Below are 25791 nucleotides of genomic sequence, written 5' to 3'. Positions count from 1 at the left end.
CAATAATTTAAGATTAATCATTTAAAAACCACATAGTAAATTCACATCCTTAAGTGGTTAAAAGCTGTACAAATGTAATATCACAGTCATTCTTAATATTTCCCCAGGTAATGAAGAGATATCTGGATAGTCTCTTTATTACCTGACAGGAGAGAGAACAACTCGCATAACTAAGCATATCCCTGATATTGGATGCATTGTAATAAATGACGGAAAAAACCCTAAATATGGAAATATTATTTGGTGGCTGAATGACGCTGTTTTGTTTCACCCAGGGACTAGGTTTAAAGGAATTTCCCCACAAATGGAACTCTTTATTTCTTCCCCTGTAAGTTACACTTGATTTTTGGCTTGCTCCCCTACAAAATAATGATACCAATTTCCCCCTCATTAATCAAATTCTGAAAGAATTAGGTATTTATTGAGTTGACGTCAAGTTTAATTTAACCATAACTTCCAAATTGTGTTGAATGGCAAAATACTGCATTTTAAAAATGATTTTGTTATACAAGTATTGTTGTCATATAACTGTTACTTAAACTTGCAGGGTTCAGCTGCTCGGATGGACCATGAGACATCCAGTGTTATGAGTTCTAATAGTAGTTACTCTGTTCCTCGAAGATTGACAAGTCACCTGGGTACCAAGGTAACTGAAGATTTCTACAAGTTGGTAACCGTACATTATACAATCAAAACACATCTTTTATAAGGGGTATTACTAGTCATACTTCCATACAAACCTGCCTGAGCTTTATGACCAACATCAGAGACCCTGTTTTCTACTCTGTTTCACATGATCAAACAGGTGGGTACAAAAAGCAGGGCTTTTAAAGTGGTATCACCCAAAAAAAGGCATGCCCTTCCTGTGGAGATCCACTGGGCATACTCTTTGTTTTCAGATCTCTGTTGAAGATTTTTAACAAGCTTTTAATGCTTAGTAGTCTGCTGCTTTTAGGGATATTAATGGATTTCTGCAGCTGCTCAGTTGCTATGATTTTGTTGCTATTTTTAGTGTTTAATCTATCATAATTGTATTTAATAATTTAAAATAAAATTCATGAAGCATTTTATATCTGTATTTAGGTCAAGTATTAAAGTTACAGTAATTAATAGCTTATATAGGAAATAGAACTGAAAACATTTAGTGAAAGAGCTGATGTATTATTAATCTACATATAGAATTCCAGAAATTAACCCCAATTGTGTGGCATTAAATGGTGGACATTAATCTACTATTCATTATGCTATTTATAATAACATTTGAATATATATTCCAGAATTTGTGTACAAAAAGCTAGTGTAGACATTATGTTGAGTGGGCCACAAGATTGAGTGTTTCCTCCCTTCATTGCCTGCAAATCCCTACAATTATCACCACTAAACATAACTGCAGTTAACAATTATGTTGACATTGATGTTAATCCCATTTAGGGCTAACCAGGATTCCTGCATAACCCAGAATATGAAACTATCCAGTGGGGCACAACCACTAATAAATTGTGTTGCACTAGCATTAACTGCTGTAGCGCAACGTCACTAGCAGTAGCTGGCACACCAGTTATCTGGGGAAATAGATGTGAGAGAGAATTAAAGATTAGTCCTTTCTACCTAAACATTTGAGGAAGCTTAAATAAATAAATAATGTTCTTGAATGTTTCTGACTCTTAGGTGCCATTATTCTTTTTGTGTTGCTACAAAATAAATTTAATTAAATAAATAGCTAATGACCAGTATGTTTCACAATTATTTGAAGTCATTCCAAAATTTCTCTGGTGGCATATGCCATCTGTTTACTCATTTACATTTTAAAAATTGGTAATATTCTACAATTATTTGCTTTGCAGGTTGAAATGGTGTATTCATTGTTGTCAATGTTGGGTACTCATGATAAAGATGACATGTCACGGACTTTGCTAGCTATGTCTAGCTCCCAGGACAGCTGCATAGCTATGCGCCAGTCTGGATGTCTTCCCCTCCTCATTCAACTTCTACATGGCAACGATAAAGACTCTGTTTTGTTGGGAAACTCCCGAGGCAGTAAGGAGGCCCGTGCCAGAGCTAGTGCAGCTCTACATAATATCATTCACTCCCAACCTGATGATAAGCGAGGCAGGCGAGAAATACGTGTCCTCCATCTTTTAGAACAAATCCGAGCTTACTGTGAAACGTGTTGGGAATGGCAAGAAGCACACGATCAGGGCATGGACCAGGACAAAAATCCAAGTATGTTGGTCATAATGCTTACAATTGCTACCGATAGGTTTCAAAAACAGTGTGAAATGTTCTTTAAGGTCAGAGTGTTAAGTTCTAGTGTTTTGTAGTCTAAAATATTATAAGCAAGCTAAAGAAGAGATTTGACCTACAATTAGAGCGGGCCAGATTTATCTATTTAATCCATATCATTTTTGCTTGTTTTTATCACAATTCTGTTCCATTTCTGCATTAATCTGTGGTTTAAAAAAGCCCCTCAAAATACATATTCAAATTTTGATATGTTTAAATTTCCAAGATCTGCATCACAATATTTAGAGTAATGGGAAATCCAGTGGATAACTTAAGTTTCTATTTTTGCATTCGTCTGAGATATGTAGATCAGGACATTTTGTATAGAAATTTGCAAAGACTGAATTCCTCAAAGATCCTTACCTACAGTGCAACAAAATATTTTCATGTAAAATTATATTTAGATGCATTCTAACAAATGTATACAACTACACTTTTCTATTTAATATAATTGCTTCCTGCTATTTTTCTTATACTAGGATAGCTTTTAGAAATACTTATTTGAGGTAGGAGCAATATGTTAGAAGGTATAAGTATGAGGTGTGTAGCTTGTGAAATGTGAAGCCATACAATGCTCCCAACACTTTTTTTGGATTTAGGAGAGAAAGTTCCACTACCTTGAAATATCTTCAGTCTCAGCCATTTATTTATGTGTGGCGCAGAGCGGTAAAGCAGCAGTTTCTGCAGCTGAAACTCTCCCCACGGCCTGAGTTCGATCCCAGCGGAAGCTGGCTTCAGGCAGCCGGCTTGGGTCGACTCAGCCTTCCATCCTCCCGAGGTCGGTAAAATGAGTACCCAGTTAGCTGGGGGAAAGGTAATAACGGCTGGGGAAGGCAACGGCAAACCACCCCGCTATAAGGCCTGCCAAGAAAACGTCAGCGAAAGCTGGTGTCCCTCCAAGAGTCAGTAATGACTCAGTGCTTGCACGAGAGGTTCCTTTCCTTTCCCTTTATTTGTACACCATATTCTTTGACAACACTGGCATCTGAAGTTGCTAATAAACTATGAAAAATGTTAAATAAAATGGCATAGCAAAATACATCAATTCACTATATCATCACATAAAAACTAAAAACATAACATGACTGAGCAAAGTCTTGAGCAGTCTTAACCAAATGCTGAAAAGTCTACACGGAAGTCACCTTATGAGCCTCACTGGGGAAGGTATTGTAGTGTGTAGACTAGGGAAGAGTAGCCACTTCTGTCCAGGGCCAGATTAACATATTCACCTGGCTGATGTCAGGGAGATGAGGTCACCCCTCTCAAGACATCTACTTTTCCCTTCTTTTCCCATCTACTTTTCCCTTCTTCTCCACCCACCCCCTTCAATTCTCTTGTGCAGGGAGAGGAATGTAGCTCTGTAGCTTTCTCTCAACAGAGAAAGGGACTTGGCCAGGCTTGCAAGAGATGGCTTCTGCAAGCCCTGGCCAAGTCTGGCTCCTCCTTCCCACTTCACTCACATACTGGTCAAGGCATGGACTTGGAGCATGGGTAAGGATTCAGCAGGGGCTTGCAGGAGTCAGTCCTGCAAGCCCCAGCTGAGTGGTGCAATGGAATTCCCTTGTTACCTCTAACCAGAGATTACAAAGGGATTCCCCTTTGCCCTCTGATTGGGAGGATGAGCCAAATCCCTCCAATTGGAGATAACATGTGGATTCTTCTCCTTCAGGGGGCTTGGGGAGGGGTGAAATCCCTTCAGTGTACTGGAGGTTATCCTCCCCTGGAGTAGACACAGTTACAGAGAATTTTCTGCCTCTTTTTATAAACCATATGAATCACCTTGATTGTCAGAACGTAGAGTAAAGGCTTCACCATCAGAAGTTATTGTCAAGGAGGAACATATAGGTCAATCTCAGATCCACTGGATCCTGGCTATTTAGAATGTTGAATGTAAATGCCAGTACCTTGAATTGCTCCTAGAAGCTTATAGGCAGGCTGTGCCATTGAGTTAAAATTCAATGACAAATGACTCTCAAACTTGTTCTGGTGAGCAAATGAGCTGCTGAGTTCTGTACCACCGACAGCATCCAAAGCATCTTCAAGGTGAAGCTCAGGTGAAACATGTTGCAGTAATCAAAACAAGTTACTAAGGCATACAGTATGGGTACAGGATCCTTTTCTAGACCTGCTCACTATACATATATGGGAAAAGGTGATCCTAACAACTGATTCCACCTGAATATCCAAAATTAGCACTAGATCGAACAGCAACCCCCAAACTGCACACCTACTCCTTCAGTGAGTATACACTTCTCAAGGATAGTGACAACTTCTAACCTTCATTTCCCTGCTTGCCCACCATCTACACTTTCATCTTCTATATATTCTGTTGCAATCTGCCAGCCTCATCAAATCCCCTAACTACATGCAGACATTGATTTCAGGGATTCACTATTTATTTATTTATTTATGTATTACATTTCTATACCGCCCAATAGCCGGAGCTCTCTGGGCGGTTCACAAAAATTAAAACCATTCAAAGTATAAAACGACAGTATAAAACCATAATATAAAATACAATATAAAAGCTCAACCAGATAAAAACAGCAGCAATGCAAAATCACAAATTTAAAACACCATGTTAAAATATATTTATAGATTGTTAAAATGTTGGAGAATAAAAAGGTCTTCACCTGGCGTCTAAAAGCATATAATGTAGGTGCCAAGCGAACCTCCTTAGGGAGCTCATTCCACAGCCGGGGTGCCACAGCAGAGAAGGCCCTCCTCCTCTGCTGTGGCACCCCACTACCTCTCCTAATCTCTGATTTCTGTAAATGATCCTTTAAACTTAGACCATGTTAGTGGCTTTAGTGGAAAATATGCACCTACAAATCAAATGGAGGAAAGATGACTGTTAATTGCACTGGAATAACTTGTCAGGGTTGTCCTAGCAGGTGTGATAGTAACCTGTCATGTTCCACAGAGTTTCATTCTATCCTCACTCTTAGAGCTGCTCCATTTAGTGAAGGGAAAGACTAACCTATGATGCTGTTGGGTGATGATGTCTGAAGTTTTGTACTTTCAGCAGAACACCCAGCTCAGTCACCCCCTACACCTGCCATGCATTAGAGCTAGGCTTCGAGGTATCAATTATTACACCACTCTTTGTCAATGATGGCAGATTGAATCTGAATCTAGGCTACATGGAAGTAATTACGGTTGGAGAGTCCTGTGAGCTTTGGCACTGGATATCCTCGTCATTCATTAACAGGGTCTCCACTACTCCTGCTTAGTCAAGTATGAAGTATGGATGTGCTACTATATCCATTGTTGTACTTGATGCATAGCTGGCAGGAATCTTAGAAAGGACTAAACAACTATGTTATAATAAGATTGCATTTTACTTACCTAATACGTTTTTTAAAGCCTGACCTCTAAACTTTGTGTTATTAAATACTTAATTGACAAAGTAAATAGTAATTATTCTCCTTGTTTTGACACAGTGCCAGCTCCAGTTGACCATCAGATCTGTCCTGCAGTATGTGTTTTAATGAAGCTTTCATTTGATGAAGAGCATAGGCATGCAATGAATGAACTTGGTAAGACCAAAAGATACTGCAAAAAAATTAATCTTTCTCCTCCTGTCTATTATTGTTGTTGTTGTTGTTAATAATAATATTCTGCCTTTTTACCAGTACTGGGACTCCATACACTTGCTAGAGGACATCCTATCAGTCAAAGACAGAATGCTTCAATACCTTTCTCTTCAATTTAATTAAATCTGTTATATTTGGGAGTGTGTGTCAAATGAAATAAATCTGTCCTTGTTCCATTTCATAAATGGCAAAGGCTCATTATGCAAAATGTCAGAGTTTGGAAATCTTGACTATTTGTACAGTAAGAACTCTCTTTAACCTTACAAATACTAGCAAGATTTATATGTCGTCATTACACCCATCACATGTTAGCTCTGCTCTTTGGACCTTCCAGGAAGCTCTGATTGTGTCAGATTCATCAGTGCTGAAGCTAAATTCATTTTAAAAGAAGGTAAATAGCTGCTTTGAGTGCCAATATGTATATAATGTAACTTTTACAAGTTTCAAAAAGTAACTTTCACCATTTTTTAAGCTACTGAATTGCATTGATTCAGTGTGTGATATGGAAAATGTGCTAGTTTAAATGATACTCCCTAGAAATGTACAGACTCCAGAAGAATAGTCATGTTAGTTTGTTGCAGCAAAATGTTGTTACACCTTAAGACTAATGAATTAATGTATTAGTAGTATGAGCTTTTATAGGCAGAAACTTGTATCACATCCATGAAGTGAATCTTGAAATTAGTTGTTTCAATTCAGATGATTAAGATGTGCAGTATAGATTGCCTTCAGCCTTTGGAATGGGTGGGCATAAAGAAACCTTGGTAACTGGGTTCCCCTGGAATTATTTTCTCTCCTGCATTAAAATATATTGGCAGTTGCAATGCCAAAACATATAAAAACATTCCCATTTAACATACACAACGTGGGAACTGTTTTTTCAAGAAAATGCAAGAAACTCAAACAGTGTAAATCTTATTTGTGAAAGCATTCTAACTCAACCAGTTCTCAGAGAATGGAGAGAGGAAATTAGCAGTGAAGGGAGAGAGTCTCCCCATATCTCTCTATTTTCATCGTCCTGCTTTCTCTACAAGGAGCTCATGGCAGCATACATGATCCCACTTTATTCTCACAATATACCTGTAAAGTAGGTTAGGCTGAGAGGTGTGACTGCCCAAGGTTACCCAATGACATTCATAACTAAACACGGAGTTGAACCTAGGTCTCCAAAGTAGAAATCTGACACACTGTCCACTATACCACCCAGGCTCTAGGAGAATGTCTACTTGATTTTGGGGAAACACTGGTTTAAAGCCTCTGCCAGGGAGTCGGAATAGTTTGGATAATAATAATAATAACACCCAAGAGGTGCTCAGACCTAGAATTGGAATCTTTACCCTTTATCTCAAGGGGTACTGATATTTTGAAGAAGTGGATGTCTTGCATTTTCATCTAATTAGGAAATTGAAGCAGGAAGTATTTGTGTACATACTCAAGATCACTTTAACAACATGTTGGTATTCACACTCATGATGGTAAAATGTTGGATTTTGGGTCACTTTTCAGTGCCAGGTTGATTATGGTTTTTAATAATATTGTGATCATTGTACCGGTGCATCGTATTCCAGATTAGCTAACAGGTAGCACAGTCCTGTGCATATTTACTCTTTTTTTTCCTTTTCTGAAAGTTTTTATTTTTATAGTTCTGTTTACATAGGTCAAGTAATATAACATATATACACACACACACACACACGCACACACATTAGGAGTCCGTATAAATATAAATACATGTTCCCACCTGGGTTTGAGGTTGTTTAACATTAATTAATTTAATTTAGGGCACCCTGAAAATTAGTCTCTTTACTCAACCACTTATACTTTCCATAGCTCTATATATGCCAATGGAGGTGTTCTCCCGCCTTCTTCTTTGTTCACATAATCACTCAATTGCCTCCATACCCCCTCAAATTTATCTTCACTTAGTTGTCCTCATGCTTTCCTCAGTTTTTGCATCAACTTTTCTAAGAGGGCAATCTGCCACACCCTTTAGTACCAATAAAAATATGGAACCCTTTGCTATCTTTCCAGTGTTTAGCTATCCACCATTTAGCTGCCAATAATAGATGGCTTATTAATTCCTTATTTAAGAGCTTGGTATCTAGTCCCCTATATAACTAAGCTAGGTGAGAAGATGGGTGAGCCCGTTGTCTGATTATCAAACTGATTTCCTGGAACACTTTTTTCCCAATATATGGTCACCTTAGGGCATGACCACCACATATATATGTATGTCCCTACTCCAGAACATCCCCTCCAACACTCTGGGGATGACCCTGGGCTCATCATTGATAATCGTCTAGGTGTCAAATGCCATCTATGGGTCAATTTCAACATTAATTTCATATTTTTACTTGTTGTTTTAAATGGACATCTGTCCCACAAAGCATTCCAGTCTTTTTCCTCAATACGGATTCCTAAATCCGTTTCCCAGACCATCCTAAGTGAGTTGTTTGTACCAGTTTCCTGGTGCATATTTACACATAAGGCCCACTTCTGTTCAGTAGCATGTACTCTCATGTAAATGTGCATAGGACTGCAGCCATAGTGCAGTCTTCCCCAATCTGGTGCCCTCCATATGGGTTGGACTTCACATCCCTTAGCATCCCTCAGCCAGGGGGATCCAACCTACCCGACGCATCTGGAAGGCACCAGGTTGGGGGAGGCTCCCCTAGAATAAAAGGGTGTGATTTTGCATATATGCCATAAGTCAATTAGCTCTCCATACTGCCACTTTAACTTTATGGAGAATTTTGTGGCTCCTGATTTCAGAGCATATATTGAGGTGGACTTCTGGAGTCCTGAGCCCTGTGTGCTAAGGCTACAAATTTGCATATGTGCAGGAAAAAATAGCAGTGGTGCTACACACATATTGTTATTTTCATTGAGCTGTGTTCACTTGTGACATGATTTAAGGCAATAGAAAAATATTGCAACTGTGAATGCTTAGAGTATTTCTTACTCTAATATGGATGATGTAGTATATTATAGGAGGTTTTGTTTGATTTGAGCCACGTTGGTTGGTTTTCTTTTCCTCTGGATTCTTAATACCCTGTCCTGAAATGCCCCTTGTTCTTTAAGACCACTTCTTAGTTGCCATTCAGATATATGCTTTGTAATTATTCTTTTGCTTTGTCTTTTGGATTTTGAAGAGCATACATATTGGCTTAGAAAAATATATTATTAATAACAAACATTTCAACTTTTTATAGGGGGATTGCAGGCCATTGCAGAATTGCTGCAGGTGGACTGTGAGATGTATGGGCTTACTAATGACCATTATAGTGTCACCTTAAGACGCTATGCTGGAATGGCTCTGACAAATTTAACTTTTGGAGATGTAGCCAATAAGGTAAGTCATTTAACATGTTTTTTTCTTGCTTTAATACTAGTAATACTGTTACTATTAAGAACTTGGAATTTGGGCTATAGTACATATAGAAGGCTGCTGACGATTTTAAGCTACCATGATACAACTGGGTATGGAGCAAAAGAGTGTGGTTCAATTAGTCCCTTTTTAAATTATTTTTCTTATTTTTTACACAGCATACTATTAAAGATTGTTCCTGGTTTAAGTCTACTAGAGTTGACCATCTGAACAATGGTTGGATCTGAGTTTTATGCCATTTAATTTGGCATACTAGCTACAGAAGTTACAATGGAGAGGAACTGTAACTGGAAGAAATGTTGAGGCTTTTTTGACTGCTGGTGTACGAATATGTGTCTTGGGTCCAGGCTGATTGGAGGAGGGCCTGTGTCACTGTTGGGCTGGTCTTGGGGAAAGGTACAGTGATGGGAGAAGGACAAGCCAGATAAGGGGAAGGTGAGATAGACAACAATGTGCCCTTTTTCTGGTCCTTCCTCTGAACTCACTGGGTCTTCGACTATGATTGCTTGAATGCCTGATTGGTAATTAGAAAAACATCACTGATCTAGAACTTGATCCAGCTTGGGAGGGCTCCTGGTGGTTCAAGTGCTGCTTCTGGATGTTCATGAGTACAGACTCCATCTGTTAAGCCAGCTGAGTCCTTATGTGAAGAAATGAAACCTGGCCACAAGGTTGTACTACTGTAATGAGTGATATGTGGGGCTGTCTTTGAAGACAGTTCAGAAATTTCAGTTTGTCTAGAATTCAGCAACCAGAATTTTGGCAGGGCCAAGGAGATTGGAGTGTATCATTCTGTTCTAGTACACTGGCTACCAATTTGTTTCCACTGGCTATCAATTTGTATAAGATGCTGGTCTATATTATTTAAAACCTTAAACAGCCTGGGACAAGGGTGTCTCTAGAATAAACCTGCCTTAGAGTGCCATTCCACTACAGAAGGCCTTTTTCAGTGTGTTCTTACCATCTATGATATAGTGGGTGTACATGAGAACCAAGGCTTTCTCAGTTGGGATGTCCAGACTATGGAACAGTTTGCTTAGAGATGTCCTTTTGATGTGCCATGAAGATGGTTTTATTCCAACGTGCATTTAACTAACTCAGTCTCTTCTATGAATGTTTTACAATGTTGCTTATTATTCTGTTTTACTGTGTATGTTATTGTGTAATTGCTTTAGCTTTGTTGTAAGCTGCCTTGAGTGCACTTATTGCAGAAAGGGGGGGACAGAAATGTCATTTTTGTATCCTTTAATTCTACCATTAAAGAAATCAACTTGTGACCACCTGTCATCATAATGCTGCTGAATCATTTGTTTCATAGAATCTCTCTTTTTTAAAACAGGCCACATTATGTTCTATGAAGGGTTGCATGAGAGCACTTGTAGCCCAGTTAAAATCTGAAAGTGAAGATTTGCAGCAGGTAAATCTTACTTATTATTGGAAGATTTCTGCTATTGTGTGCTTTGTTTTTCACATTTGTTGCACACCATTTATTTTAGGCCTTTCTCCGTAATCCACTGTCCACAGCTTATCATTTCACTCAAGTTTTCCTCCAGTTCACTATATCTTCATTAATATGCTCTTACTTGAATCTCTCTCTGATGCTATATCAACTAGTGTTTCACTTCTTTTGATCAGAGAAACCTGATCATGAACACCTTAGTAGAATTATACCACTTTTAATGTTAAGATTAAAACAACCTACTCTGGGTGAAAGACAGGGGGAGTGCTACTCTGTTGATCATCCTGGATCTATCAGCGGCTTTTGATACCATTGGATACCATTACTGGATTGGCTCTGCAAGATGGGAGTAGGAGGCACTGTGTTACAGTGGTTCTGCTCCTACTTGTGGGGCCAATTCCACAGTGGTATTGGGGGATTCCTGTACCACAGGGATCTATTCTATCCCCAGGCTGTTCAACATCTATATGAAGCCATTGAGTGAGGGTTTTTAGGGGTTTAGAGGTTCTTGCCATCAGTATGCTGATGATACTCAGCTCTACTTCTCCTTGTCATCGGAGACAGCTGGGGTGGTGAAGGTGCTGGACCAGTGCCTGTGGGCTGTAATAGTCTGGATGAGGGGTAATAAACTGAAGATGAATCCTGATAAGACAGAAGCTCTATAAATTGGTGGTTCCCGAGTCTAGGAATTGGGTAAGTGACGTGTTCTGGATGGGGTTGCACTCCCTCTGAAGGAGCAGGTGTGTAGCTTGGGAGTACTCCTAGATCCATCCTTGTAACTGGAGGCCCAGGTGGACTCAGTGGCCTGGAGTCCTTGGGGCCAGCTTCAGCTAATCCGCCAGCTACAGCCTTTGCTGGACAGGGGCAACCTAGCCACAGTAGTACATGCACTGGTAACTTTCTGATTAGACTGCAATGCACTTTACGTGAGGCTGCCCTTGAAGGCGATTCGGAAGTTGCAGCTAGTGCAAAATGTTTTGCACTAGCTGCTCACCGGAACATCCTATAAAGACCATATAAAACGGTTCTTAAAAGAACTACATTGGCTCCCAATATGCTTCTGGTTGGAATTCAAGGTGTTGGCATTGACATTTAAAGCCCTAAACAGCTTGGGACCTCAGTACTTGAAGGAGCACCTCTCTATATACATGCCTTCCCAAGTTTTGAAATCTATTGGAGGAGCCCTGCTCTGCATCACACCAACGCGAGACATACACTATGGTAGCACGTGGATAGGGCTTTCTCTGTTCTGGCAACCCGGCTGTGGAATAGCTGGGGTGCCTCGGAGGCCCAACTGGCACTGACACTGGCTTCATTTCAGCACCAAGTTAAAACACACAGCTCTTTATCAAAGCCTTTGATGGCTAAATTCTCCATGGTCACACATCGTTTTAATTGTTATTATTGCTTTTAAAAAAAATTCTACTGGTTTTACTTTGTTAACAATTTAAAACTTTTTTAATTGTGTATATTTATGTTTACATTGTTCTGATTTTATCTGTACGCCGCCCTGAGATCCCATTGATAGGGTGGAATGCAAATGTTTTAATAAATAAATAAGATTTTGAAAGGCCCAAGCACTTGTTCCAATTTATTTGCCCCTTCATCTAATAGGATTATACTAGGAACATTTGCATTTTGAGATGTAGATGGATTGCTGGCTGGCTACTATCTGATTCATAAAGTCTGAAAGTCCCTGATTTGCTGCTTTAATCTTATTTTAAAACATGTACATTTTGATTTGTTATTAATGGAACTGTCCAGATATGATGTCTTGTATTGGTCTGACCTGTTTTTCTCACCATTAATGTATATCGGTGGTCTGTCTGTATTTGGGTCTGATATTACCTGCCAAATTGAATTAATATTTTCTATAAAAATTGCATCATTATTTAAATGTAAACTTCTCCACTGAAAACATATGCAGTTCCAATTAGAACTTACAAATAGACGATTACAAATATTTTCATTTTTTGGGTGAAGACTATAAAACATGAAGAAACTATGTATTTTTGCTATAGTTACATAGAAGCCTCATATATAAATCTCGAAATGGTAGTCAGTAGTACAGTGTTTTCACCGGTGAAACCTTATATGAAAACAAAAACTGAAATGAACCCTTGGACGTCTGACTTGAACTACCAAGCATCAAGTTTACAAATTAAAAATCCAATACATGAAATAGCTTAGAGTGGATATATGTGGAAATAAGGCATCCTAAACCATTGCCTGGTGTTCAGCAATTATCAAAGGGTAGGTAAGAAATGATATAAGGTGTGGAAAACTTAAAGCACATTAAGCTTTCTTCATATTCCATTTTAAAGGTCATTGCAAGTGTCTTGAGAAATTTGTCTTGGCGAGCAGATGTGAATAGTAAGAAGACACTGCGCGAGGTTGGAAGTGTGAAAGCACTGATGGAGTGTGCTCTGGAAGTTAAAAAGGTACTGTCTGCAAAATAATTTCCAGTATTTAAGTGTCTAGAATTATTTTGGGGGGTTTTGTTCAAAAAAGAAAAGTATAAGGTGGAATCCCAACTACTATCCCTCTGCTGACAGAAGGCTTCTGTCAGCAGAACAGGAAGGGAGGCAATTTTCAGGAATTCCCCTCATCCATAGAGCCCTGTGCTTTCCCTCTCACCCCCCACCCCCACCCCCAAAAATCTGTTCTAGAGGGTTGGAGGACCTCTGGAGGTTGTAGTGAGGAGGGGGAGTTGCTGCAAATTCCCTCCCTTACTGTTCCACTGATGGAAAGATTCCGTCAGCACAGGGAAACAGGTTAGATTCCATTCATAGTTTCGCCTTCCAATAGCAGGCTGAAATGCTTTCTAAACTTACTAGATTCCTCTTTTTATTTGGTAGTAGCCACATTTTTAAACCCACTAAGTTGGATCCAGACTAAGTTAGTCACACTTGGGCTCCAATAAAATCAATTGAACAAGTTAATCAGGGCTAATTTGATTTCCATAGATTTCAATGAGACCCTTCTGATTAACTTACAGTGCAGTCCTAAGCATGTTTACCCATTGAATCAATGCCACTCACTTCCTAGTACATGTGCTGTTATATAGTGAAGCTGCTGTAAAAATAAAGTATCAAATCATTAATTTATTTAGATTAAGGTTTCAGCCCAGAACTGTAATTCAGTGTTTGTTTACTCTCTCTGCAGGAATCTACCCTAAAAAGTGTATTGAGTGCCTTATGGAATTTGTCAGCACATTGCACTGAGAATAAAGCTGATATATGTGCTGTGGATGGTGCTCTTGCCTTTTTAGTTGGCACACTGACATATCGGAGCCAAACAAATACTTTAGCCATTATTGAAAGCGGAGGAGGAATACTGCGAAATGTCTCTAGCTTGATTGCTACAAATGAAGACCACAGGTAAATGTCCCATTTAGTTACTTACTTTATTTATTTATTTTTCAAGCATTTTTACCACCCCCTTCAACCAAAAAGGCTCTCAGAGCAGCTTAAGGATCAATTAAAAAAAAAAAAAGCAAGACAGTTCCTGCCGTCAGACTTGTAATCTAGAAGATATTACACAGAAGAAAAATGGGATTGGAGGGGGAGAGAACTAAGCAGACTCTGCCTCTGCATCTCAGAATTATGATTTTTTTATAAGGACCAGCTGGGATGGAAACGGTTCAGGGAGAGGAGGAGCCCAAAGGAACTGGTCTCTCATCAGAGCTGCTTCCCATCTCCCTGTATTGCAGGTTCATATCTCCAGGTTCAGTTTTTCTACATGTGCAGCAAGCCTTTTTTGCAAATTGCTGGTACAGCAAGCATGAGGCAGTATCGAGCGCTGCCCATCTGTGAGTGGGACCTGCCACATTTCTGCTTGTTTTGGGTTGTCCCCAGAAGCGCTAAAGTGGGTGCCACTTGCGGAACCGAATTGGTGGGGCTGTCCACTTATGTACCATAGGCTATTCCCCACTGTTTCCTAGGTATCATGATCAAATTTATGCTTAATGTTATTGTATGCCATATTATTTATGATGCAATATGCTTAAAAACTGGAAAAATTATCTGTGAAAGACAAAATGAAATAGTATTTATTAGTGCTATTTGTATTGAAGTACTATGATCTTTATTGTGGCAGGAGAGGAGTGTCTTACTGTCACAAAAAGATAAAAATGGGGGTGGGGAGGAGGGCAGGAAGATGCCTCTGTCGCTGCAGTGATTAGTGCTTCCTTCCCTTCTGAAGCATTGTCTCTCCCCTGAAAATGTTTCATTTCCCACTCCTAAGTTAAAATTGAAAAAGCTGCCTCAACTTTTAGTGCCTGAGGACTGGGATGATGAACAGGGGGCAATTGTTTCAATACAGCCATACAGTGTTCATGTGCTGAAATAGACTTCTTTGGATCATGACTTTAAGAGGATTGACAACCCTGTGTACCATTCATATGCATAAGGCCAATATAATTAGCAGAAAATAATAAGTGAAAAATGTTGTGGGTTTTTTCCCCTATCCTGCTAAAGTGATACTTAGTAATGTTTTTTATGTTCACTTCTCAATTCCAGACAAATTCTAAGAGAGAACAGCTGCTTGCAAACCCTGTTACATCACTTGAAATCTCACAGCTTGACAATAGTCAGTAACGCCTGTGGAACCCTATGGAACCTCTCTGCACGGAATGCGAAGGACCAAGAAGCATTGTGGGACATGGGAGCAGTTAGCATGCTCAAAAATCTCATCCATTCAAAGCACAAAATGATAGCCATGGGCAGTGCTGCAGCTCTAAGGAACCTAATGGCAAACAGACCTGCAAAATATAAAGATGCTAACATCATGTCTCCAGGTTCAAGCTTGCCATCTCTTCATGTCAGAAAGCAAAAAGCACTGGAAGCAGAGTTAGATGCTCAACATTTATCTGAGACTTTCGACAACATTGATAACTTAAGTCCCAAAACATCTCATCGTAACAAGCAAAGACATAAACAGAATCTGTACAGTGAATATGTTTTAGATGGCAATCGACATGAAGATGGAGTTTGCAGGTCAGAAAATTTTAATAGTGGTAACATGACTGTTCTTTCTCCTTATTTAAACACGACGGTGTTGCCTGGTTCCTCTTCCTCAAGCAGAGGGAATACAGAGAGTTCTCGGTCTGAAAAGGACAGGAGCTTGGACAGAGAGCGTGCAGTGGGATTAAGCAGTTATCATTCAGGAACAGAAAATTCTGGGAGCTCTTCTAAACGAATAGGAATGCAGGTTTCTACTGCTGCAGCCCAAATTTCTAAAGTAATGGAAGAAGTAACAAGTATGCATATTCCACAAGAAGACAGAAGCAATGGATCTCTGACTGAAATGCACTGTTTGTCAGAAGACAGGAATGCTTTAAGAAGAACATCCACTGCCCATTCTCACACAAATAGCTACAACTTTTCTAAATCCGAGAACAGGACATGTCCTGTACCTTACGCAAAAGTGGAGTATAAGAGAGCCTCTAATGATAGCTTAAACAGTGTCAGTAGCAGTGATGGATATGGTAAAAGAGGACAAATGAAGCCTATTGAGTCTTATTCTGAAGATGAAGAAAGTAAATTTTGCAGTTATGGGCAGTATCCTGCTGATTTAGCCCATAAAATACACAGTGCTAATCACATGGATGACAATGATGGAGAACTAGACACTCCAATAAACTATAGTTTAAAATATTCTGATGAGCAGTTAAATTCCGGAAGGCAAAGTCCATCACAGAATGAAAGATGGGCAAGACCCAAGCATATAATAGAAGAGGAAATAAAGCAAAATGAACAAAGACAGTCCAGAAGTCAAAGTGGAGCATACCCTGTATATGCTGAGAGTGGTGATAATAAACACATGAGCTACCAGTCAGCTTTTGGACAACCAGAATGTGTCTCTCCTTTCAGATCAAGAGAATCCAACAGCTCAGAACAAAACAGAGCAGGCTGCAGTCATGGAATAAATCCAAAGGTGAACCAGTCCTTATGTCAAGTTGATGATTACGAGGATGATAAGCCAACCAATTATAGTGAGCGTTACTCTGAGGAGGAACAGCATGAGGAAGAAGATCATCCAACTAACTATAGCATAAAATACAGTGAAGAGGAGCACCATGTAGATCAGCCTATTGATTACAGTCTCAAATATTCAACAGATGTTCCTCCTTCTGCACAGAAGCCATCTTTTTCTTTTTCAAAAAGTCCATCAGTACAGAGTACTAAAACGGATCACATTTCGTCAAGCAGTGGAAATACCTCAACTTCTGCTGGCTCAAAGAGGCATAACCAACTTCATCCAAATGCTGCTCAGAGTAGAGCAGGTCACACCCAGAAACCTGCATCTTGCAAAGCACCCTCCATCAACCAGGAAACAATACAAACTTATTGTGTGGAAGATACACCAATATGTTTTTCAAGATGTAGCTCTCTGTCATCTTTGTCATCAGCTGAAGATGAAACAGGGCGTGATCAAGCCACACGTGTAGCAGATACTGATAACTCTCTGAAGATAGTGGGAATGAAAGAAAATAGTGGGAGTCTATCTGCAGCGGGCACAGTAAATGAAGCCTCATCAGCCTCTCAGCACATTAGAACAAAATCAAACAGACTTCAAGCTTCTAGTCTATCTCCTTCTGATTCAGCAAGACATAAAGCTGTTGAGTTTTCTTCGGGTGCCAAATCTCCTTCGAAGAGTGGTGCTCAGACTCCTAAGAGCCCACCAGAACATTATGTGCAGGAGACCCCACTCATGTTTAGTAGGTGCACCTCTGTAAGTTCCTTAGATAGTTTTGAGAGCCGTTCAATTGCTAGCTCTGTTCAAAGTGAACCTTGCAGTGGGATGGTAAGTGGTATTATAAGCCCAAGTGACCTTCCAGATAGTCCTGGGCAAACAATGCCACCAAGCAGAAGTAAAACCCCACCTCCTGCACAAGTGGCACAAGTAAAGAGAGAAGCAGCCAAAACTAAAGTTCCCAATACCGAAAAAAGAGAATCTGGACCAAGACAAACAGCTGTAAATACAGCTGTTCAAAGAGTACAGGTATTGCAAGATGCTGACACATTGTTACATTTTGCTACAGAAAGTACACCAGATGGGTTTTCTTGTTCATCAAGCCTAAGCGCTTTGAGTCTTGATGAGCCATTTATACAGAAAGATGTAGAGTTAAGAATAATGCCCCCTGTACATGAAAATGACCACGGGAATGAAGCAGAAGTTGAACAGCCAAATGATATAAAGGATAATCAAGAGAAGAAGAAAGAAAAGCCCACAGAAACTGAAAAAGATATATTGGATGATTCAGATGAAGATGATATTGAAATATTGGAGGAATGTATTATTTCTGCGATGCCAACAAAATCTTCACGTAAAGCCAAAAAGCCTTCACAGGTAACTGCTTCGAAAATACCTCCACCTGTAGCCAGAAAACCAAGCCAGCTGCCTGTGTATAAACTTCTCCCTTCTCAGAGTAGGTTACATTCTCAAAAGCATGTTAGTTTTACACCTGGAGATGATATGCCACGTGTTTATTGTGTGGAGGGAACACCAATAAACTTCTCAACAGCTACATCTCTGAGTGATCTCACAATAGAATCACCACCAAATGAATTGGTCAGTACAGAAACTGCTGGTACAGGGATAGAATCAGCTGAATTTGAAAAGAGAGATACCATTCCCACAGAAGGCAGAAGTACTGATGATGCTCGTGGGGGAAAACATTCAACTGGGGCTACTGTTGGGTTGGATGATGACAAAGCAGAAGAAGGTGATGACATTCTTGCCGAATGTATTAATTCTGCTATGCCAAAAGGGAAAAGCCACAAACCTTTCAGAGTGAAAAAGATAATGGATCAAATTCAGCAAGCATCCACATCTTCATCAGTAAGTACTAAAAACCAACTTGAAGTTGAGAAAAAGAAACCAACATCACCAGTAAAACCCATGCCCCAAAGTAATGAATACAGAGCACGCTTACGAAAAGCCTCAGAACCAAAAAGTAATTTTAGTAATGAAAGGACCCATACCAACAACAAAGATACAAAGAAACAAAACCTTAAAAATAGCACAAGGGACTTTAGTGATAAACTTCCAAATAATGAAGAGCGTACAAGAGGAAGCTTTGCATTTGATTCTCCCCACCATTACACTCCAATTGAGGGAACTCCATATTGTTTTTCAAGGAATGACTCCTTGAGTTCTCTAGACTTTGATGACGATGTGGATCTTTCGAGGGAAAAGGCAGAACTGAGAAAGGGGAAGGAAAGTGAAATTAAATCCAGTGCTAATACAGAACAGATCTCAAATCAACAGTCAGCCAGCAGAACACAAGCTTGCCAAAAACACACTCCAGCAGGAAGAAATCAACCAAAACCTCTGGTGCCGAAACAGACCCCTTTCTCTCAGTCATCCAAAGATATTGCAGATAGGAGTGCAGCGACAGATGAGAAAACACAAAATTTTGCAATAGAAAATACTCCTGTTTGTTTCTCTCGTAATTCTTCTCTGAGTTCTCTCAGTGATATTGATCAAGAAAACAACAATAAAGAAAGTGAACCTATAGAACAAATAGAACCATCTGATGCACAGATAGAATCAAACAGACCACAGGTTTCAGGCTATGCTCCTAAATCATTTCATGTTGAAGATACTCCAGTATGTTTTTCAAGGAACAGTTCCCTCAGTTCTCTTAGTATTGACTCGGAAGATGATCTTTTGCAGGAATGTATTAGCTCTGCCATGCCTAAAAAGAAAAAGCCTTCAAGAGCAAAAGGGGACATTGAAAAACATAGCTCTAGAAACATGGGAGGCATTTTGGCAGAAGACCTAACATTAGATTTGAAAGATATTCAGAGGCCTGATTCAGAGCATGGTTTCTCACCAGATTCAGAGAATTTTGACTGGAAAGCTATTCAAGAAGGTGCAAATTCTATAGTTAGCAGCTTGCATCAAGCTGCTGCTGCAGCATCACTATCTAGGCAAGCTTCATCAGACTCTGATTCAATTCTTTCATTAAAATCTGGAATTTCCTTAGGATCACCTTTTCATCTTACACCAGACCAAGAAGAAAAACCTTTTACTAGTAATAAGGGTCCAAGAATTATTAAACCAGGAGAGAAAGGTACACTGGAAACTAAGAAAGTAGACTCTGAAAATAAAGGTATCAAAGGAGGAAAGAAAGTGTATAAAAGTATGATTACAGGTAAAGCACGTTCTAATTCTGAACTTACAAGTCACTTGAAGCAGCCTTTGCAAACAAATATGCCCTCAATCTCCCGAGGTAGGACAATGATTCATATTCCTGGCGTTCGAAATAGCTCTTCAAGTACAAGTCCAGTTTCTAAAAAAGGGCCACAATTAAAGAGTACAGCTTCCAAAAGCCCTAATGAAAGCCAGTGTTCTGCTAGTTCTCCCAGAGTAACCAAACCGTCTGTGAAATCTGAGCCAAGCCCTATATCCAGACAACCATCACAACAGGGTGGATCAAGTAAAGGACCCTCTAGGTCGGGATCTAGAGATTCTACACCTTCTAGACCACAACAGCAACCTTTAACCAGACCTCTGCAGTCTCCTGGCCGAAATTCAATTTCACCAGGCAGAAATGGCATAAGTCCTCCTAATAAACTCTCCCAACTGCCAAGAACATCATCTCCAAATACAGCTTCTACCAAGTCTTCAGGTTCAGGAAGAATGGCATACACATCACCAGGCAGACAGATGAGCCAGCAAACTGTGGCAAAACAAACAGGGTTGCCTAAAAGTACTAGTGGCATTCCTAGGAGTGAATCTGCCTCAAAAGGACTAAACCAAGTGTCTGGTATCAGTGGATCAAGCAAAAAGGCTGAATTATCTAGAATGTCATCCGCTAAGTCCAGTGGGAGTGAATCTGACAGATCAGAGAGACCTGTTCTAGTCCGCCAGTCAACTTTTATTAAAGAAACTCCAAGTCCCACGCTAAGAAGGAAATTAGAAGAGTCTGCCTCATTTGAATCTTTGTCTCCTTCTAGACCAGACTCTCCCACCCAATCCCAAACGCAGACCCCAGTTCTAAGCCCATCACTTCCTGACATGTCTTTATCTACTCATTCAGCCATCCAAGCTAGTGGCTGGCGAAAGTTACCTCCTAACCTAAGCCCTTCTTTAGAGTACAATGACGGGAGGCCAACAAAACGGCATGACATAACTCGATCTCACTCTGAGAGTCCTTCCAGACTGCCAATTAACAGATCAGGGACATGGAAGCGTGAGCACAGTAAACATTCCTCATCACTTCCTCGTGTAAGCACTTGGAGAAGGACTGGAAGTTCTTCTTCAATTCTTTCAGCTTCTTCAGAATCCAGTGAAAAGGCAAAAAGCGAGGATGAAAAGCAGCATGCAAGTTCTTTTTCTGGACTCAAACAAGCTAAAGAGAGTCAAGCACCAACAAAAGGTACTTGGAGAAAGATAAAGGAAAATGAAATTCCTCAGATAATGACAAGTCCACCTCAGAATACCTCATCAGGTGCTACTAATGGTGCTGATTCAAAAACTTTAATTTACCAGATGGCACCTGCTGTCTCCAAGACAGAGGATGTGTGGGTGAGGATTGAGGACTGTCCTATTAATAATCCCAGATCTGGAAAATCTCCCACAGGAAACACTCCCCCCATTATTGACAGTGTTTCAGAGAAAGGGAATGTGAGTAGTAAAGATTCTAAAGATCTTCATGGAAAACAAAGTGCAGGGAATGGAAATGTCCCTGTTCGTACCATGGGGTTAGAAAACCATCTGAATTCATATATTCAGTCAGATAGTCCAGACAAGAAAGGACCAGAAACTAAAGCTTTGCTGAGCAATCCTATCCCTGCCCCAGAGACTAATGAAAGCACTGTTAATGAACGTACACCATTCAGTTCCAGCAGCTCAAGCAAACATAGTTCGCCTAGTGGTGCAGTTGCAGCACGAGTGACTCCTTTCAACTATAATCCCAGCCCTAGAAAAAGCAGCGTGGATAATAGTTCGGCTCGGCCATCACAGATACCAACACCAGTAAATAACAGTACAAAAAAACGAGATTCAAAGACTGAAAATACAGATTCAAGTGGCGCTCAAAGTCCTAAGCGCCATTCTGGATCTTACCTGGTGACTTCTGTTTAATGAAAGATTCTGATGTATTATGCTGTATGTGGAACTTTTTAATGAAACTATACATTTTTTCGTGTTGTAAATAGGTTTGATTCTTGTAGAGGTCCTTGTTCTGGAAGCCATATTTGATATTCTTTGTCTTCACTGATAAGATTTGAGGGATTCCCGATTGATAATTTAGCAATAAAATTGCTAAAGTGATTATATTTGTACAGTATGTTTTACATATATTTAATTAACATCCCATACCTTTAATTGTTTTGGTGGGGTGGGGGATTCAGGAAAAATGAACAGAGATTAAAGAAATAATACTATTACTGTATCACTCATTTCTAGATTAGCAAAATGACTAAACTACATCAGGGAGAAATTGGTATTTATGCAAAAAAGAAAATATTAAAATACTCCATCTTAGTATTTGTGAAGCCACCAAACCTTATAATTAATCATGTGGCTGTGAAATTCACAGTAATATGGTTTCTGCTGAACAAGCCTGTTTTTTCTGCATGGATAGAACTGATGGTTCATTTCTGAAATGATTAACATTTCTGTGGTCACATAACGTGCATAGATAGTTATGGTGTAATGATTACCTTTTGGTTTTGTGCTCTGCAAAAAAGAAAAAGAAAAAAGGCAATCTGTGTATGTGTAAACCTTGAACAAAGTTATTTTACCAGAACTAGATTTTAACTGACAGTAGGTAGGATTTTTGCTATGCTGTAACTTGTTGTATATTCTGGTATTTGAGGTGAGATGGCTGCTCTTTTATTAATGAGACATGGGTGAGGTCTCAACAGAACTAAATGAACATTTCAGAATAAATTATTACTGTATGTACATTCTGTTGTGTGTTACTTTTACAGTGCATAAGAAAATCAATGTTTAATTTTGGTATTTTTGAGAAATTCTCTTTGTATGATGTACTAATGCACTTACTCAAAAGGCTTGTTGGGGATAATCTACATTCCATTGAAGTCAGTGGCAGCATTCACATAGATTTTAATGGATCTGGATTGAACCCACTACCTGTTACAGTCACACACTGGTTCTCTTCCAGTTTATAGTAGCTTTTAATATACACACGTAACAGCTGTAGCATTGGATAAAGCATTGATGTTTTCAGTTGAGATTTTAATTGGTTCCAGGTACAAAAAGAGGCTAAAAGAAGTACTTCCATAGTTTTCATATTGCACAGCCTAGAATGCTATTCTGTGTACAAGTAAGAGTTTTTTAAAAAATTGGGGGGGGGGAGATATTTGAGATAGAAACCCTGTTTCAAGTATTTCTTAATTTAGGTTTGTTTGTTTTTAATTTGGGTAATACACTAGAGACTAATATACTAAAAGTGTCTTAGTAAAAAATACGATTTGTACATTATGCCGCTCTGGATAAACCAACTTTGTATTCATTTATGCTTTGACTTTAGAGACCTTCATTAGACTGTTTACAACAGAAGTACTCTGCTAAACTTAAGTGCCTCTATACAACAATAGCAAAATGCGTGTGCACATGCTTAATTAAGATAGTAGTAAACAAGTCAAGTGTGTATCTCAGGCTGTTTTCCATTTTTACAATCATTCATGTATTTGTTTGGTAGAAGGGTTCAGAATCTGCTTACAAATGTTCTCAAATATGCCAATTTAATTGATAATACAAAGCAGTGCTTCTCACTGTATAGCATTCTAGACCCAAGTGCTCTAGTATGAATTTTACCTTTTGAAAAGAGATATTAACCTACATTAAGCTAAATTGGGGTTAACAGCATGCATTTTCAAACTATGCAGTGGCATGGCTTTCACATAACACTAAACTATACTTTAGCATTATGAGGACGAGCAACAGCAAGCCTTCGTCTGATGTGCTCCCTACTATCCTCCCCTTGGGTGCAGCTACAAGTAGGAGATTGGAAACTTCCACTCCTGTTTTAGATTAACCACAGTTTACTGTTGCATCCAAACTCTTAAGTTGTGGTAAATGTTAATTATGGTTAATGAAAACAAGCCAGTCTCATAAACGATGGTTTGAAATCGACTTGTTTCTACTAAGTATAGTTATGATTAACTGTCATTTACCTTAGTTCAGACAAAACAACAAGCTTGCAGTTAGCCTAAAACAGAAACAAAAGCTTCCAAATTCCTCATTGCCGAGCTGGAGTTGTGGATAGGCGGTAGCATGTGCCTTGAAACATTCAACCAAGACTTAGCATTATACACAAACACAGCTTTTTCTTAAATCCTCCCCGGCTTAAAATATGTACATCACAAAGATGAATTGGTCAGTTCAATAATGCTTTGAAATTCCAATCACAAGAACAGAGTACTTTATATATCATAATACTTTAATTCCCTATTAAGACCATAAAAATATGTTGGCTTAAATATAGGTTGTCCCTTAAAAGGTATTGTTAGAAAATAACTCCCGTTTCCTGATTCTCTATTAAAAAGATTACATGTATTTCTTGTACTCTTTGCCTTTTAACTGGGCATATATAGTGGCATACCATATTGGTAGAATATCTTACGTGGACACGAACCCCGCCTGAAATACAGTCTTTGTGACACATTTAGGTATATGTTTCAATGTACTTCATATACAACATCCAATATGGACCAATACACAAGATCAGTATTTGTTCATCAGTATGAGTTGCTTCCGTTTCCCCTGCCTCAGCTGTTACTAAAATAAATTTGGGAATACAGCTGGAGGGCGGGGGAGAAGGCCTACAAGGGGGTTGCATGCATCTACTGCTGTGGCTACCAAGCTTTAATGGCAACATGATGTCACTGATGCTAACGCTGTTAAATTTGTACATGCTGATTACTGCTATTTTTACTTCTTCTGAATTTAATCACTAGTTTATATGAATGATGCACCGCACAGAATGGGCAAAACCAAGTCAAGAAATTAAGACTTCTTTTAAAAAAAAATCAACTGATTCTTTTAAAGCTTTTCTGCTTCATTCCTCAGCTGTGGTAATAAGAATTGTATTAATTTTCTGTACTTCCTTAATTATATGTAAAAGCCAAAAGCTTTCCTTTTGTTATTTAATTCTGACTTATATTGAAATAAACAAATTATTTGACAGACCTAAGTTCATGGTAAAAAAAAAAGCCCAGGAAAAACAAATGTGCAAATAGTAATGTTTTTCTTTTCTTTTCTTCTTTTTTTACAAGAAGCAAACTTTTTTGGTTGCAACGTATGTGGCATATAGAGATATTTATTTTAAGGTTGTGACCATATCTGTATTTTAGGCCTATTAATGCCCATACCTTTTCTTTTAAGAGTATTCATTGAATTGTGACCTTCAATTTGTGTTTTCAATTAATTTATTGTTTCAAGTTCTGTACTTTTATCTTCTATAATATGCTTTCTCATAAACCTGTAAGTTGCTCGTTACAATTCGTTATGTACTGACAATGTAAAAGCTCAGTATTCTGATAATTTTTATATCGCTTTGAAAAACCAACCATGACTTCAGAGATCTGAGGTAGATGTTTTAAAAGTAGTATCTCTGACTATTAATATGTTTGAGAAACTTAACTTTCTTTGTATATTTTAATGTGTGAAAGCAAAAAAATTAAAAATTGGAATTTTGTGTTTAACAGAACTTAATTCATAACTGTATAGTTGGATAACTTTTTAATTCCTCAAAGTTGCCTATGGGTCTTGTAAATTAAAATATTCCAAAGTGAGCATGTTCAGTCCAAAATTCAGTTTGTGTGTGCATGCACTACATGTAAATATACAGCTAACTGCCATTAAAAAACATGTTTAGGTGCATCCTTAATAGGTAAGCTGTGTTCTTCATTAAGCCAAATTGAAAAAAATGCAAGTTCAAAATGGGCTAGATGTGGTCCTACTACTAGTTCATTTCTGGTATCTGCAAGAATGGATATTTTTGAACAGAATTAGAATATGTAGAACGGATCTGATTTTGGTAAACTATTTCAGGGCTAGTCCTAATCTTTGAGAGCCTCGTG

At 38.9% G+C, this 25791-nt stretch overlaps 1 protein-coding gene across 2 annotated transcripts in view; it reads left to right on the top strand.

The window, feature by feature from the left end:
* APC (APC regulator of WNT signaling pathway) overlaps positions 1-25503 on the top strand; it is a 64616-nt gene extending 39113 nt beyond the window's left edge. Inside the window, exons 9-16 of one of the 2 annotated variants that reach the window (XM_063129526.1) lie at positions 548-646; positions 1845-2223; positions 5727-5822; positions 9092-9231; positions 10607-10684; positions 13051-13167; positions 13892-14106; positions 15247-25503. In XM_063129526.1, the coding sequence (XP_062985596.1) occupies positions 548-646; positions 1845-2223; positions 5727-5822; positions 9092-9231; positions 10607-10684; positions 13051-13167; positions 13892-14106; positions 15247-21823 (7701 nt within the window). In that variant the 3' untranslated portion in view covers positions 21824-25503. Of the gene's footprint in view, positions 1-547; positions 647-717; positions 806-1844; positions 2224-5726; positions 5823-9091; positions 9232-10606; positions 10685-13050; positions 13168-13891; positions 14107-15246 lie in introns of those variants that run through there. The other variant, XM_063129527.1, reaches the window with a different exon arrangement.
* Positions 25504-25791: the final 288 nt, after the last annotated feature.

The sequence above is a fragment of the Elgaria multicarinata genome, chromosome 6 (assembly GCF_023053635.1).
Source record: "Elgaria multicarinata webbii isolate HBS135686 ecotype San Diego chromosome 6, rElgMul1.1.pri, whole genome shotgun sequence".
NCBI lineage: Eukaryota > Metazoa > Chordata > Lepidosauria > Squamata > Anguidae > Elgaria > Elgaria multicarinata.
Note: the sequence above shows the minus strand (reverse complement) of the source record. Positions and strands in the feature narration are given on the sequence as shown.